This window comes from Protopterus annectens, chromosome 7.part1, assembly GCF_019279795.1.
Source record: "Protopterus annectens isolate FY-2018-M chromosome 7.part1, PAN1.0, whole genome shotgun sequence".
Lineage (NCBI taxonomy): Eukaryota > Metazoa > Chordata > Ceratodontiformes > Protopteridae > Protopterus > Protopterus annectens.
In genome coordinates this window covers 364,147,625-364,166,310 of record NC_056740.1, presented here as the reverse complement: position 1 = coordinate 364,166,310, position 18,686 = coordinate 364,147,625, and the positions used below count along the sequence as shown (strand labels likewise).

Sequence of the window (18,686 nt, the reverse complement as noted above, 5' to 3'; positions counted from 1 at the left end):
CCTGTCCATCCATCTTAATCTGTTCTAATATCAAAAAATTAAAAATATGTTGTGTATATTTCTCTACACGCCTATACAAGGCATTCATAGTTTTTTTGTTCCTTATGTCCAAACTATGTGCATACACAAGTGTTCTGAAATGCCTCTTACTTTTTCCTACATAAAATGCAGTGGATGACTTGCATTGGGCTAAATGGACAATACCTAATGTTTTGCAAGAAAAACAGCCCTTCACGTGATATGTACGGTTATTAATAGTGAACTCACTGCTAATATATTGGCATGTGGAGCAATGGCCGCATTTCCTAGTACCAGCCTTACTAGTATATTTGCCGCTGTGTCTCTTTTCTAAAATATTTTTGAATGAGTTTCCCTTTTTGAACACAATAGGTCTATCACCAATTTTCCCTATAACTTCAACATCCTTCAAAAAAATCTCCCAATTTTTACGTAAAACCATCATATATACACAATAACTGTCCACAGTGAATATTGTAATAAAACTGCTTTTGCATTTATTTATAGAGTAGCTCCCTTGTTGTGATATATTCATATCAACATTCACTGATGGTGGTTGTCCTAATATGGGAGTATAAAAACCACTAGTCCTTTTGGTAATGACTTCATTTAAAATTTCTTCGAGGAAAGATTCAGGGTAGCCTCTTTTTTAAACATATCCATAACTTTCCTACATTCTACATAAAAAAACACCTCTAAATTAGACACCATCCTGGCCATATGAACCAACTGGCCTTTAACCACTGCTTTTTTCTAGTGTCTAGGGTGCCAACTTGAATAATGTAGGTACGTGTTGGAGAAAGTTGGTTTGTGAAATATCGTGGAGTAAAAACATTTATTAGGTATATCCTTCCCAATCTCCACATCTAATAATGAAATTTTCCCATATCAAAATGAGAAGAAAATTTCAAAAAATCAACAGTAGTATTAATGTACCCTAAGAATTGTTCCAACCTCTCAGTGGCATCAGTCCAAAATATAAAAACATCATCTAAATATCGGATATACCACAAGGTACAGCCCATAATTTACCAATAAAACAATTAAATAATCAGTTGCCTAACAATTAATTGAATAGTCTCGAGTGCTATCACAGGCACATAATATTTATACAATATGTGAAACAACCCAACAGTTCATATATCATGTCTAAATATCATTTAATAACAATAATTAAAAACATACATATTCTGAATTACCATACAAACAATCTAAAAAAGCATATCTACTAACTTTTTAACTGCATTTGTTTTTCCTAAGTACATGTTTTACGCTAACTGATGTGTTCAATCTTGGTGAATATTCAGCATTAAGCCTCAAAATCCATCCCAACTCACACAGTTCCAAAGTATTATTTAAACCACCCCTCTTCCTATTTTTAAACCTTATGTCTGTAACACAAAATTTAAATCTATGTTCAATGTCATTGTCCATGAAGTACTTCGACAAAGCATTGCTAGAAATGTCTCAATTTCTGACTTATGCTCAGAGATCCTCTCTAACTTTTATTGTGCTTTTGCCTATATAGAACACCATGCATTTTATACAATTAGCCATATATATTATATTCACTGTATCACAGGTAGCAAAACATCTAAAGGTATACTCCCTATTATTTACTGGGTGTATAAAATTAGTATCCTTCAAGATATTGGTATATCAATTACACTTGTAGCAAGAAACGGTGCCCAAATTTGATGGCACATTTTTTTTAACACCTACATTACTTGCTATGCCCATATAACATAATGTCTGCTTCAAATTTCTACTTTTCATACACCCAGAAAATGGCATAGTACCAATAACATTAGTAATTTCAGGTATAGATTTTAAAATATCCCAAATTTTTCTAAGAATACTTCTAATCCCTCCAGTCTTTCAGTTAAATGTAGTAATATACCTCAAGGGTTGCTTACTCTGCAATCTATTAGTTATCTGTTCATTTTCTGAATAGTACGGTTTAGCACAGTCATTTCTACTAAGCAGGACCCCTGGTTTTAGTGTTCAACAACAGGGTATTTTCATAGCCCTGTTCCTGAAATTCCACCAACATCTCATTCATGTTAGAATTACATAGTTCTTCATTGGTGTTCAGTCTATTGACTCTCATGAGTTAACTATTCACAATACTTCTGCAGGTGAAGGGAGCATGCATGCTAGTCCTGTGGACATACCTGTTGGCTTGAACTGAATACATTTAAAAAGTTAGTAGATATTCTGAATTACCATACAAACAATCTAAAAAAAGCATATGTATGTTTTTAAATTATTGTTATTAAATGATATTTAGACAGGATATATGAACTGTTGGGTTGTTTCACGTATTGTATAAATATGTGCCTGTGATAGCACTTGAGAGAGAGAGAGTTCAATTAATTGTTAGGCAACTGATTGTTTAATTGTTTTATTGGTTAATTATGAGCTGTGTCTTGTGGTATTAAGGGTATAAAATGTGATGTTTTAATACAACTGATACACAATGAGGAAGGATTTTTTTACCGGAAAGCTCTGTCAGTCAAATTTTAGCGTTCACCATGTCCGATTGTTTTTGTGTTCTGTAGTTCTCAGGCTCAGTGGATGCACCCCCCCCCCTCGTGCAAGGTAGTTCCCAGGCTCAGTGGATGCACCCCCCCCCTCCTTCGTGTAAGGGGATGATGGTAGTTTTCCATTCAGCAGGGACCAGTACTTAGGCTGTGGCTGAAAAGCGTAACCAATTGTGTTGCTAACTCCTGTTTTAACTCATTGAGAAAGCAGCCTGGGATGATGTTAGGTCCCATAGAGGCTGGGTTTTTGGCCTTGAAGAGAGCAGTTAAGACCTGCTCTTTAGAGATACTAGGTGGAAAATAGGTAATAGGAATGTTTTTGGGTATATGTGTTGGGGACGGGGGAGAAGTATTCACTGAACCTGTCTGCTAGCATGTTGGCTATTTCCACTGGTTCAGTATATGTGGTACCATTCACTACCCATTCAGCACAAATCTGGGCTTTTCTTTTGAGGTTTTGGATGTACCTAAAGAAGGTTTTATGGTTATCCTTAGCTAGGGATGCTAATCTAGATTCATAGTTCACTTTAGAGGACTTTACAATATGTCTTATTTGCTTGTTCAAGCAGAGAAGGGTGTGCTTTAAATTCAGAGATCATTCCTTCTTGTCCAACAGAAAATTTTTCCTCTTATTATATAACCCATTTATGGTGAATGTCCACCAGGCAGGCTTGTTTTTTCTTGAAGATATTGCTTTGGTCATATCAGGAATGGCTGAATCAATACAAGTGTATATATGTTTATACAATGCATTGGTGTATATCCCAGTATAGGTGTCAGACCTCCCAACTGTCCCGAATTACTCGTTTTTTACCGAGTTTTAGGGTCCAAATGAAGGGGTGCCACGATTCCCGAGTGGCACCCCTTCATTTCCGATTTCTTTGCTTTTATTTTTTTAATTTTCATGCTGTCGAAGCTGACGTCATCCCATGCACGATAACGTCAGCTCCATCAGCACTACCAGCCAGTCGGAATTGAACTCAAGGAGCTCATGTCATTATTTCCAGCTGGCTGCGAGCAGGCAGGAAGTAAACTGTGTCTGCCGAGAGAAGAATGCTGGCTTTGCAGGCGGGAAATGCTGTTTTGGACAGAAACTGCTGCCGAGAGAGGGGTGCTTTGAACTGTTGCTGCTGCCGACATGACTTTGGTGCTGCCTGCCATTTGGGAGAGCAGAATGCTTGCTTTTCTTCAGGTTAGGGACTTGCCGAGAGAGGGTTGCTTTGAACTGTTGCTGCCGACATGACTGCCGTTCAGGAGAGAAGAATGCTGACTAGGTAAGGAACAAAATAAACACATATGCAAATGGCATACATTACACTTGAATTATGCTACTGTTTGTACACTGTCTTACTGCATATAATAGCCATTGGCAAGCTTAATATGAAGGTATGGTGCTTTTTGGATTATTTTCCATTCCTTTTATGGAAATTTATTATTGATTATGCTCCTAAATATTATTTAACAGACAGCAGTTGGCACAGATATTTTTTCTTCTAGCAAAATAAATATATTCATTTCTACAAATGATTTTCCAAGCAATAAAGGCAGCCAGCATTCACTTCTTTACAGAGTCTGATTCACTTCCTAGCTTTTTAAAAGTTCTCTGGCCATGAAAAACTACACATGAAAACCTAAATTCTGTTTGAAACATCTGTAATATGGCTTTCATCTGGCACACAAAAGTGAAACCATAGCTTTACAAATAGGCAAAACATGATATATTCATTCCCGAGTCATAAGTAAAAACAGATCTTTTCAGTTTAGTTGATGTATCTAATTGTCCAAGAAAGACCAAATAGTGCATGTAGAAATGGATATAAACCGAATCACTATTTTTACCGAAGGTGAACAGAGACTGAGATTTTTTTTTAAATGTTTTTATTACTTCAATAACATTCTGGGCCAAAGTTTTCAGTCATAGGGATTTCTAAAAATTCTGATATGCTAAATGCTATTTATAAGATAAAAATAACCTGCTACTAATTATAACAAGGAAACTAGGTATGGAACTTCAATGACGTTGTTATTTTAGCCTAAATAAACATCACTTGGAATTTGTATTTTATTTCATTACAATGAGAAAGTATTTCAGTTCTATACCTCATTTTTATGATGGGAGAAGAAATTATGCTTCATGAATATATCATCAGTGTTGGAAAGGTTGCAGGGAGACTCTGGTGCCATATTTTGGTTGTCTGTTGTTCAGTTTGTGTTCGAAAGTTGGTATCCCACAATTCCATTGGAGTGGGTGGGGTTACGTAAATGTGTATGCAAATTAGATGTTAATCAACATACAGATTTGTACCCATTTTTCATGGCCCTTGTCCAGATTTTTGATGTTTCCAGGTTGAGGTATGATACGTGTCCTTGCCGTCACTGAGGACAGGAGTTTTGAAGCTATTAATGTCTTCTCATAAGAGGCTGTAGTTGGCTTTGAACCTGTTTTCTAGCCTAATTTCTCCTGGGGAGGGGGGGGCAAAAGATTTATTGATTGCCTTTGTTAACCAGGTAGGCAGATTGATCCTTAGAAACCTTTCAGCCACAATCCAGGTGCTTTCAGCACAAACGTTTACACATTTATGAAGCTCATGACTGTATGAAGCTTATTTTAGAACAGTTCACTAACACTACAGGATGAGGCATAACAAGTCTTCACAAGACCCAGCAATGACAAACAGTGCAAAATACCACAACAACACAGTATCTGAACATTACAATGTATTGCTTGTGAAATATTGTTAGTGTACCTTGCAAAACACAGTTCTTAACATAAACTACCACTATAACAAAATTTGTTTTACTGCTTTATCCACTGTAAAAAAATTTGTACAAAACCTGTAAGAAAACGTTAATCTACATAAAACTCAAACTGCTTGTGTACATCCATGCACTGACGATAATCTCCCTTGTTTGACAGTACTTTGTTTAGAATTCTGGCAAATCAAGTGACTATTTCAAGACTGTTATCTACAGTCACTTTCTGCATGAACACATGGGATGGACTGCAGAAAAAAATAAAGGTAAGTCTGAGGCTTCCCATTCTCCTCAAATAATATGGCTTTATTTATCATAATATAAGCACTTTCATACCAAGACTTCAGGAAAATGTGCTTATCTTAAGATAAAGTGAGATTATTTGTAAACTTTGGGAAGCCTCAACTAATGGCAGATTACTTGTTTAACTCCTCTGCATTTATTTGGTTTTGGCCTGCTGAGATTTGCATTAACCGGTGATACACCCAAGTACTGAAAAGTGGATTTCTCAACACTAAGGTCCTAAACAGATAGCCAACTTACAGAAAACTTTTTAGGTCTACTGGACAAACTTTTTATATCTACTGGACATTTTTCAGACCAGCCCAATGATTACAAACCACAAAACAGATGTTTAACGTGACACACATAGGAAAATATTCAAAATAACTGAAGGCTAAGAAATGAAGATTTACAGTTAAAAAAGGAAATCATATGGTAATCTGGTTAGGCATAACACAAAGTAACACAAAGTAATTTTGCTTTTATTTTCAAGTCCCGTGCATATTGTATAGGGACTGTATTAATGATGCTTACAATATTTGCAAATGAAGACCGCTATTAGCTGTGGGAGGGGAAAAAACAAAAGGCAAAAGGTTAAAGACAAGAAAGACAAATAAAAGGAGGATGGAGGGGGACTTCTGGTATGGCATTCAAGCAGCAAGCCACTGAATGCATCTCTCTCCTCCGGAGCATTTAAAACTGTCATTTAAAGATGAGTTCAGAAGTCTCCAGCATCTAACTGCAGTTTTTTTATTTATGTACATAACTAAAGGAAAATGTAAAATGGTTGGGAACAACAAGGACTGGTAGTGGGACAACTTTAGAAAATATGGCAGCTATCACAAAATACCACAACACCCAAGAATTTGAACATAGCTAACTAGAACAACGAGTTACTGTAGAAGCCAAAAATCAATCACTTACATGAAGAGATTTTCAAGATCAGTGGAGTTCAACAAATTTAACAAGCTCTTAATCAGTCTAACTGCAGCCTTCTGACAAAATACTTAAAGTATAGCAGAATTGGAAATGAGGAAAGAACAAGTGGAACAAAAAATTATGAGCTGTAGGATAGAGCCCGCTGAGAGAAGATTAGATATATAGTGGCACTTGAGCAACTGGAGGACACACACACACACACACACACACACACACACACACACACACACACACACACACACACACACACACACACACACACACTGTCTTTAAACTTCATGAAAAGACCTCAGAAGACCAGGAAGGCTGTGACCAAATGTCAGGTACCACTCCGAAGTAGGAATTCAATAGGAGTGGTATATTAATAATCCAACAATGATTATGATGGTAACAAAGTGAAATTACCAAAACCACCGTGTCCAGAGGAAAAAGTCGACACTTAAAAGTCCAAAGTTGCTTTAATAATCCACAGACAGTATTCAAAAACAAGCGCTTTCGCCTGGCGCATCCCAGGCTTTATCAAGTTGTAACATATTGTGTGGCCATCCCCTTTACTTATACCACAGGACAGACTAAAAACTTAGTCTCAAGAGCGTACTCAAAATTAGAAGTAACAAACTATAATGTATTAGACATTCATTTTATTATTCAGTACTGTTATCATCTTTTGACTCTTATTTGAAGTAACACATATTTTGAGGCTAATCATATTTTTAGACATCTGATTTGAAGGAGGGGTGACTTAATATCTTTATGCTGTGGTATAGTCCCTAAATGAGGTCGTTTTTTAGTTCCAAACAAAATACTTACATCACTTTTATATAGTAGAGTGATCGATAATGGTTAACAAATGCTCTAGTTTTTAGATTTTTTTAACACTAAGACAGTATTCATGTTTGAGGTATTTATGTAAAGGATTAAGTATGTGTACATACTTTTAACATATGTTGGTATTATTTTCAATTCAGTTGGCATACAGAATGTATTACTTATTTCATTCATTTTATTTCATGCATTTTTTAATCATTGTGTAGGTGTATTTGTTTAAAATAGTTATTTTTTTGATTAATTGATGTATAAAATTGTTAATTGACTAATTGGATGGCCTATCCTGTGGTATAAATAAAGGGGATGGCCACACAATATGTTACAACTTGATAAAGCCTGGGATGCGCCAAGCGAAAGCGCTTGTTTTTGAATACTGTCTGTGGATTATTAAAGCAACTTTGGACTTTTAAGTGTCGACTTTTTCCTCTGGACACGGTGGTTTTGGTAATTTCACTTTGTTACCATCATAATCATTGTTGGATTATTAATATACCACTCCTATTGAATTCCTACTTCGGAGTGGTACCTGACATTTGGTCACAGCCTTCCTGGTCTTCTGAGGTCTTTTCTTGGTTACTTGCTTGTGTCGCTTTCTTTTAAACTTCATGAAATGGTACCAGAGTGAGTGGACAAATATCTCTACTCCCAAGTCAATTCACACAAATACAGCCCATTGTTTTGACTTTCCTTGAAGGGATCCCAAAAAACAGCCTACACCAGTTTTGGTAAAAATTTACCATACATGCCCACAAGGAATAAATACTTACAATTTTATGGAAGAAAGGTACAGTGTGCAAAATTGGGGAAACCCACATATATGTTGATGACAACTACTCCTTTCCAACTAGGATCAAAAAGAATGCTTTCAAACTGGTTAACAAAATGTAGAGATATGCAACTCTGTTTTAAGCTACTTTATGCTTGATAGTCTACATCCTACACAGACCCACAGAAAGCCCTTAAGGAACTAAAGAAAAGGGAGTCAGAGTTACCATATTCAAAGGAGTTGAAAGAAGGCTCCTCGTGGTCTGTAATGCAACAGAAATCAAAAGAGAGTAAAAAAAGAAAAAGAATGCCTGAAAAAGTCCTTCCCTCTCTAGAAAGATGAATGAAAAGATTGAGAGCATGAAGGAACGCCTAAAGAAAATACAAGTAGTCATGCTGCCTGTGATGGAGGCTTTGAATGAGGAGACAGGAAGCCCTTTATACATCAAGCTTAAAATGACATTCATTCTCAAACTCAAACTGAAAAAAGACTGGGCTTGTTAAACAGCAATACCAGCATGATGCTTGCTTTAATGACAATCAAGATAAGGAATATTACATTAAATCTGCATGATTTTTATAATTTGGTCTGCCTTTTTTAATTTCTCCAAGTCTTTTGGGTTTCTAATACCATGATGAGAATGAACCCCATTCCCAAGTCAAAATATGATTAAAGTTCATGAAATTAGTATTGTTTCAATCTTTGATGTCAGCCAGTAGTGCTCTTTGCAGCACCTGCAGTGTGCCCAGTAATGACTCCTTCTGCAGTTCGCATGGAGTTACATGCATTGGTAACGTATCTAAATATGACTGTAAATTCTTTTTTATAAGACCAGTTGCTCCTACTACTATTGGAACTGTCTGGGTATCTTTCTATCACATTGCTCTCATTTCTGCCTGCAGATCTTGATATTTTATGACTTTGTCAATCTCTCTCTCTACGCAAGACACTGTAGTTGCTGGGTATAGCAATTTCAACGATCAATGCTACTTTTGTCTTCTTTTCTTGGACCACTATATTCGGTTTTCTAGCATCTATCTTTTGGACTATTGGTAATGGGTGATCCCATGTGATATAAACTTCATCATTTTCTATGATGCTTTGTGGCTCATGTTTCCAGTGTTTTTCAGCCACTTCAATACCATAATGTTTGCACAATCCCCATTGCAACAGTCTTGCTACATTATTATGCCTTTCAGTATACAGTCCTTCTGCCATTAGTGTGACGCAACCAGCAACAAGGTGAGTGTTTCCAGTTAATTTTTACAAAACCTACATTTGACTGTTTCTCCCACATGTTCAATGGACTTTGTAAACCAGCATGTACGTAGCCCACTATCTTGGGCTGCCAATATTAACCTTTCATTTCTTGGTTTGAATTTGCCTCTCCTTAACCATTCCTTTGTTCGTTCCTGTTCAACATGAGGTTCTTCCAGAAGTGTTCTATACTTGCAACTTTGTTTTTTTTTTCTACATTTCTTGCCTTCTCATCTGGTCCTTCACCTTATATTCTTTCTTTTGTTTTTTGAACACATTCAGTTGCTGCCTGGTTTTTATCTATTTCTGGTTTGATTTCCATCCCTGCTTGACGTCGATATGCTTCTGCTAGATTAAGCAGAAAAGTCATCTTAGATTTATTCTCCTCATGTTTCAAAACTTTCAGTACATTTGAATCTTGTGAGGTCAGTAGATATGTGTGGAGTCCCATGATTGCAGACCTATACATGTAATCAATTTAAAGGAGGCCCATCCCTCCTTCGGAATGGGGAATATATAATCTTGGGATACACTGATTTTATACATTATTTGGTGAGCATGAAGCATCCTTCTTTTTTAATACATTATTTGGTGAGCATGAAGCATCCTTCTTGTTTTAATATCTAATCTATCCAACACTTTTTGGGGCCAGTCAGTCAATCACTGCAAAATTGTACGTTAGGATAGAAAAGCAAATTGATTTATAGCTTGGATCTTGTTCCTGGATGTCAATGCTGTTCTCAGGATTAATTTAAGTCTTTAAAGTATTCCTTACCAAGTTTTATTTGCATTTGTTCATGTTTTATTGATGATCAATTCCCAAGTATTTATACACTCCCTCTTGCTCAAGTTCTCTTTTATCACATTCTTGCCCCAAACTGATGTTTTCCTGATGTTGCAGTTTTCCTTTTTAGAAGGTTGCTTTTGCACATTTATCAAGACCAAATGACATTCCATCAACATCTGAAAAAGTTTTGACAACCTGCAGCTGTGCTTTCAGTTCATCTGATGAGCTATACAGTTTTAAATCATCAACAAAGAGAAGATGGGAAGTCATTAGACTGTTGTATTCTAGGAGACAAAATTATAGCCATCACCGAAGCTATTAAGTAAACAGCTTAATGGATTAATGGCAAGGGAAAATAGCAACTGTGACAGAGAGTCATTCTGGAATATCCCACTTTGAATGTTTATCCCTGGGATAATAATCTGTCCTTTATCATGACTTAATTGCAAAGTGGTCTGCCATTGTTTCATGGTTACTGTAATGTAGTCAATCACTGCAGGGTACATCTTATACATTTTTAAGCACTCTTTTATCCATGAATGTGGGATACTATAAAATGCATTTTTGTAGTCAATCAATGCCAGACAGGAAGTTTCTTTGAGCCATGGGATTCATGACTTCTTCTATTCCGATGCCTCCTCTTGCCAGACTTCAATGGTACCTCAAGTCAGTTTGTCTGCTGCATTGTCACCCTCTCAATTTCAATGTACCTCTCCTTCCCGGTCTCCAGAAGGAATTCCAGTCATGGATTTCACAGTATGCTTTCAACCCAGGTTGTCCCTTTCAGCCTCCAGTCTCTTCTCAAGAGCTGTTCACCGATGCCTTGCACATGGGTTGGGAGGAATCTCTTGGTCACGAGAAAGTTTAGGGTCTTTGGCCTCCCCAAAGTCAGACCATATCAACATCAAAGAGATGATGGGTCCAATTTTGGCCCTTCAAGTGGCCTGGATAGAACATGAGGTGAAAAGCATGAAGGGTTACACGGACAAGACTACAGTGATGCCACTAGCAAAACTGAAAAAAGGCAAAAAGACAAAATACAAGAAAAAGTTTGATATTCAAACTATGAATCAAAAGGTAACAGCAGTTATTAAATGTCTAACCATATCTATATCATTTTACATGGTTACTAAGTGGGCCACTTCGATTCTATCCCAGGACCACAGCTGGGTTAAGTGACTATTCAAGACTGGAAGAGGTCAAACTCAAGACAACAGGATGAAGCTCATTAAAAGTTCATAAAAACTGACTCTCTGAGATAAAATGACAGATATAGGGGCACCATCATTTTTTATTTTTATACATTTGTAATAAAACACATAGTGAATAAGCAGTCGTGGAGGAAAATAAGGGAAAAAATGTGTTAATCAGAAAGCTTTCAAACAATGAAGTCCCCAAATATATACATGTATAATAAAATTAAAAAAAAATGAAGAAGGGGTAGTGAGAGAAATGTCTGGTACCCTACGGGAATGGGAGTGGAAGAATGTATCATATCCCAGAATATTAAGTTACAAGCTGACCATGCAGCTAACCCACTATTGTTAACAAAAGGTGTTGAACACAGTTGCCAGCATTCTGAGGTTATAACATAGTGAAGGGGTACACATTTATGTTGAACAAACAACAACAAAATGAAAGAATTTTCCACTGTAGTGAACTATTTTAAAATGTTCACAAGCAAGGACAGCCCAAGTAAGAAATCTATAAGACCTAAAATGTCACTACTAACAGTACATACTGACTAAACCAGCTTAATAACACAACCCTGACACTTCACATGTCCTCTTTAAGTAGCCAATCACATGACCACTCTTACAAAGGCTTTGTACTTCAGTGTCACAATGCCTTAGCAAACTTTTCAGAACCTTTTTATAACCAATTATTTTGCAGCAGCAAAGAAATTTGATACAAGTAATATTACCTGCAATCCATTTTCCTCAGACTGTATACTTGTTACACCATGCACTGATTGTTGACATGCTTTGCACATATTTTGTTGACATGCTTTGCACATATTTTGTATTGCACTGATTCTTGACAGGCTTTGCACATATTTTGTATAATCCTAGGCAATGGTTACATTTCACTTTAGTTATTATATCAGGGATTATTTTAGTTCAGTGTTACACAGTTTACATTAGACTTCACATTTTCTTGACTACATTCTTGTACATGTTCAGCCTGCTCTTGCCTATATGGTCCAGGTTGTGGCTAAAAAAGGTCCACAGACAATTCTACTTACTGGTCAACAAAACTAAGTAAATACATTACCAGACTGGGCAAACAGTTTAACACTTTTGTCTCTATTTAATCAAAAGACTTCAATCCTTTGATTACACTCAGACAAAAGTGCTGAACTATTCCTCCATTCTGGCGATTCTTATTTGGATTGGCTTTGCTTGGGAATGATGTGGCTTTGACTTCAGTACAATACCATATTTTTTCCATTTTCACTTTAATTATTTACTTTGGCTTCTCTATCTTAATTGTAATACATCTCCTACACTGTACAATCATCAACAACTCTTTTTGACTTACTCCATTCATGCACTATACAATGTCCTGTCTTTGTATAATGTTTAAAAAAAAAAGTTGTTAAAACACTGTTGTATTATCTAGACCTGTACTTGTACATGGCAGAAAAGGGTTATAAACAACTCCCCTACTGGGACAACAAAAGCAAAAACAAACAAATAAATAAATAAATGTTTATATAAAAGTACACTAACCTGTGAAACACTTGAGTGTACTTAGGTTCATAGGCTCATAGGTTAGTACTAAGCTAACTGCCCTTGCGAGCCATTGTAAGCCTAGCCAATTATCCCTTGTGAGACTCAAACCCTGCACCTTGTGTTTGTAAGGCAAACACCTTAACCATTAGGCCACCCTCCCATCCCTCATTGAAAGCTGAATATTAAGTCACCAAATATCAAGAGTCAGTGAGCGGTGCTACGCTACATAACAATTACTTCAAATTTCCACATACCAGTTTCAACAACAATTACAAAGGATAACACAAGGAGCATGTATCCCTTTATATCCTTATTAACAATGACCTGATTAATATGTTATTTGATAATGTGCCATTTGCCAAGATGTTGTGCAGTTTGCCAAGCTGGTTATTCAGCAACTGGATGTTTAATATAGTGAGTCTGCTAGCTTTCAGATCACTGTATTTTTCTAAATAGGAGTCAAACAGCTTCCATAACTAGTGACTGGTGGTCAGTGGCAGCCATGCCCAAGACCTGAAATGGCAGAGTACATGTCTGTACGAGTCACTGAAAGCTGGTATCTACACATCTATATCTGTATTGAGGTTTTCTGGCTTTCTTCATGTGATCTGTGCAATAGCTACAGACTCATTTAGTGGGCAGACTTCCCTTAAGTATATCTCCGAGGCATTTCAGATGGAGTTTGTTCATCACTGTGAATGCTGCAAGGTTGAGAAAGAATGCAAACATATCCCATCTGGTTACTGAAATGTAAGTGCATCAAAGTCAAAGGTTCTGTGAAAGGAGGGTGTCAGCACAAATGGAAACATGCAAGTTTACGAGGTTCTTAATGCACAAGTTCTGTGCCCAGATTAAAATGGTTACACATGCACTACATTCATAAACTTAAGTGATCATGCATTTGAAAGTCACAGACTCTTCTTCACTCACAGTTTTTAGTTTCATGTTCATGAAATGTGTGAATGTACATCAAATCCATTCTAAGCTCTGTTTCAGCAACATGTAGTACCATCTTGTTTCTGTATGTAGTAGAAACCTGCTTTCCCTTCTAAAATGCAATTTGTAAACTTTTTGGCTAACTAGAAATCTCCAGGTGTAATAATTCACATATCCGTCTCAGGTTTAAAGGATCACAGTAACATGTGCAGCTCTTCTTCCTTAGCAGAGCTTATACTTTGGATTCTTACAGGTGAGGTATATGCAATATCCTACGCTTACCGATGAAAGTTAGTTGACATACACTTATCAATCTTTCATCTCGGTTATCATTTACAAACTGCCTGTTCCACTACAAACCTTTATGTTATCTACAAGAATACCTTCCTCTCCAGCTTTACTACAATGCCACACAAATAAGACTTTAACAAGAATTAGGGACAATACATCAAGTCAAAACAGTCCATTAAATGGTCATGTCACCTTGTACAGTAGGCCACTAAATGGTCATGCAACCTTGTACAGTAGGCCACTAAATGGTCATGCAACCACAGCCAAATATCTATTCACTATTAACACTGCCAAATAAAAAATAAATAAAAAAAACACACCACCACACTGAAGCATTTCTTCAATCAACTATGTCTTTAACAGCCATGTAAGTTGTCCGTGTACTATTCTATGTGGAATAACAGTAAAGGCTTTGCTGAAATACAGATAGATAATATCTACTGGGTTCTAAATTTTACATAATTTTTTTTTACCGTTAATTTGATAGTTATCAGCCTCTTGTTCATTACTAAAATGGCTGACTTTTCACACTCTTCCAGTTTACCGGAGCTACCTTGTTTCTAATGTTTAATGGAGTTTAACAGCTTCATTTCAGTAAAGTTCTAAAATACATTATTTGGCCACCCTGCTTCATTTGTATTCCTCTATCATTGACTTTAGCAATCTTACTGTGTAAAGGCTGGTGACCTCTCTCTGTCCCTTAACATAATTGTACAAAGACAGAAAACGTCTCAACAACTTTGATGATGATGCCTGGACAATGGGCAAAATATGTAAATGATATTTATTGTTCTGCCACTTCACTCTTACTTAAAGATGACTAAACACCAAAGCTACAGTTGCAACACAAAGGAGGCAAAACATTACACTACTGAAAACAAGAGCACCAAAGCACACACAGCAAATGAAGTTAGAAAACTAACAGCTCTAAAATATGTAAATGATATTTATTGTCCTGCAACTTCACTCTTGCATAAAGATGACTAAGCACCAAAGCTACAGTTGCAACACAAATAAGGCAAAACGTTACACTACTGAAAACAGTGCCAAAACACACACAGCAAATGAAGTTAGAAAACTAACAGCTCTAGTTGTGCACTGTATTTTAGAAGGCACAAAGACACACTCATTGGACTTGCTGCTCCCACCCCTCCTAATCTCTTTGCTATACCTACACTTCCATCATGTATACCTTTATGTATACTCCACCTAACACATCCTATCCTGCCCCCTCATCCTTACTCTATAGTTCCCTTATCTACCTCTTTCTCCTCTATAAAGCATAAACTATAACAGCTTTACCTAAAATTCTACACAAAATGTTATTTTATCACACAACTGTATTAACACTGCTAATTTTATATTCATAACACAGTCTATTAATTTTGAACTAATGTTACACAACACTGTTTTCTGTATTTGTATTTGTCTCTATGCATATGTATTCATGTGGAGCTTTTCTTTCCGTGCGTCCATTGAAAAAGGGCTCACTCTGGCCTAATGGACTTTCATGGTTATCAAACTGCAAATAAATAAAATAAATAAATTGTAGCAAATAATATCCTTATTACTAGAAAAGGCCTGTTTTAGCAAGTATTCAGTACTGACTTTGTTTCAAGACGAGAAAAAATGTATCCCAAAATATAAACAAGAGAAAACCAGACCACAGCACCAGTGTTTCATCTCAATCAGAAAGAAAAACAAGAAATTCCTGACAGCTTTTAGCACAAGCAAGGGTGAATAAATCTCAGTTTAATTTATACAATGTGAAGAATATGACACACAAAAAGCTCAGATAACGTAATTTCCAAAGAATGTTTTAAGATGCAAGGTGTACAACTGCTAGTACCATCTAACTATACAGATAAGATGGGTGCTTTACATCATTTCCCTAACATTACATGCAATCCTGTGTCAACCATATTACTAAAATGTAAAGTCTAAACAAATCACATTTCTTCTGCATATTATTTCAACATCCATGCTTAAAAAAGCTTTTAAATAACATATGAAAATGTGCTCCTAGGAATGCTGATATCAAGGAACAGCAAAGCAAGCATATATACCACTAGTCATTTTAAAGCACCCCCCCATCCCACAAACTAGTCAAAATTAAAATAAATTAGATAGCTGCATTTACATTAGTATTTCAATATAATGGAAAAACACAATGTTAGTCCAATGGACCATGGTACAAAGCATACCGTGCATCCTGCTTCAAATCATTCTAATAGGCATGCATGTCACACACAGCACACACGCAATTCAATGTTTAGAGGAACCCAGACTTACTCAGTAGAGCTCCTGATCTATGACAAAACACATTTTCACTGTTGCTCAGGCGTCATTATTAACAGACAACCAAAAAAGTAAAACAGTGCTCACATCACACAACACACTTCCTGGTTACTATTAGGAGATGCCAAGGTACACAGTCACTACATGTATCAGTAAGGCACGATTAAAGTGTAGGCTGTGCAATCAGCTGAGGCAGGACTATAAAGACTTGTATTAGGGCTACTCGGTTCAAAATTCAACACAGTTACCCGAAGGCACATCAAAATGCACCCTGCCACTTGGGTATTCACGCAATATAAAAGGGATAACTGCCAGACAGTTTCCTTCAACCTTCAAACCAAGTAATATTAGCATTCAATTATCACACATCAGGTTGACAAGAAACCACGAGTATTGGCTCTTGATAAATATAGTACAGCAGGTCACTCTAAGACCAGGACTGTCACACGTTCTAAAAAAAATACTTCTCCAAAGTATAGCCTCGTAAGTAAGTTTATGAAATGAGTAGTCAGTAGACAAGACCAGTATGGTCTTAGAGTGTAAACAGTAACACGAGACGTTTCTGAGAAGAACTCCATGTGCGACAGAGAGGTTGTCTATTCCTACTTCCCGACTTACTCTACCTCTGTCCTTAAGGGACACTGTCAATAAATAAACCCACATCCATCCCAGCTAGCCGGCCTGCCCTTTCCGAATCCTTCCTATCCACGCTCTCGGGTCCTCACACATCCCCACCTTTCGGACTTACCGTGTGGGACTGTTGGCTCTGACTCGCCTCAATACACGCTGTCAGTGGGACTGTGTCATCTAAAAGGATCTTCCCAGCTGTTGGCTTCTCCATAAACGCCATACCTACTCCAAGATATCGAGTTCCCACGAAGTATCTAACTGCGACGTTAGCGGTGCGAGTCCGAAATCCTTCACATCCGCTGTAATACAACGGGGACCCGGGCAACCAGCATCGTATCAGCCCCTACTGCCAACGCAACCCTGGAAGAGCAGAGACAGTAGCAGTGTTTCCGCCTGGTCCTGAAACCCGACGGTTACTAAGGAAACCTTGACACTTCAGTTTTATTACTTTATACCGCTCGGAATATTGAAGTGTGGGCCACAGCCATGTGATGATGATGTGAGTAGTGCCAGCTATACCAGGAGAAGTAGGGCACTGCATTATATGTAACACATGCCGGCATTGCTAGCTGGAATTTTCTAAATATTTTTTTAAACAATAAAATCCTTATTAAATTATCACACATAATATAGGCAATTTTACATTTATATAAATGAAAAATATTAACAGCACTTTAGTTGCAAACATTATGCATCTCAGACACCAGTGAAACAACTGCAGTTGCAGACATTATACATCACTTACAATCTAACCAGTCATTGTCACCAACAGACCACAAACATCCAGCAACAAAAATCAGTTGCAGACCACTAAAGCCAATAACTCAGCTGGTGAAGCACTGTTCTCTTAGGCCATAGCCAAATTATGGAACTCCCTCCCACCCACAATTACATTCCTACCATCATGCACCCACTTCAAAACTTTACTAAAAGCGCACCTAAAAACATGCTGGCATTGCCCTTGCAACTACCACTATAATATCACCCACCACATCCAACCACTACCTTTCTTTCCACCCCACTAACTACCTTGATTATAGCAAGCTCGGATGCTCATAAGCCTACTACTTATTATACAGCAGGAACTTCTTATTGTAACAATTTGTTAATGTCTGTTATGTACTTCGCAGATAAAGATTCTAGTTGTCTACTGATGTACTATGTTCTTCATCTGTAACTATGTTTGTAATTAATTGCTATGTTAATCAAATTGATAATCGCTATGTAAATCCAATGTAACTACTGTCTGTACATTTTAACTGTGGAGCTTTTCTCCCCGGGCCTCCACTGAAAATGGACCTACATCAAGTCGGACACTCACGGTCAACAAATGTAAATAAATAAATAAATAAAATAAATAAAAATTGTCAATTAAACATTACAGAGCTCATTCAAATTCTGCTTTCTTTTAAACTTCTCTGAGTATATTGTTCCAGCAATTCCCATTTTTCTTTGCAGTTTTCTCCTTCCCTTTTCTAAAGATCCCAGTTCCGATGGTTTATCTCTGTTACTATATTCACTACTTCCAGTAAAGTTGGTTTATATCATTTGAATGTCAAACTGATTTGTACAGATGTTTCTGTTAAAAATGCATTTGTAAAATTACTTGTGTTAAAAATGTA

At 36.8% G+C, this 18,686-nt stretch overlaps 1 protein-coding gene across 5 annotated transcripts in view; it reads right to left on the bottom strand.

Moving 5' to 3' along the window:
• PXK (PX domain containing serine/threonine kinase like) overlaps positions 1-17,485 on the bottom strand; it is a 1,650,359-nt gene extending 1,632,874 nt beyond the window's left edge. For 2 of the 5 annotated variants that reach the window (XM_044078797.1, XM_044078799.1), the window contains exon 1: positions 17,183-17,478. In XM_044078797.1, the coding sequence (XP_043934732.1) occupies positions 17,183-17,284 (102 nt within the window). In that variant the 5' untranslated portion in view covers positions 17,285-17,478. Of the gene's footprint in view, positions 1-17,182 lie in introns of all 5 variants that reach the window. The other 3 variants (XM_044078801.1, XM_044078798.1, XM_044078800.1) reach the window with 3 other exon arrangements.
• Between the last annotated feature and the right edge of the window lie 1,201 nt (positions 17,486-18,686).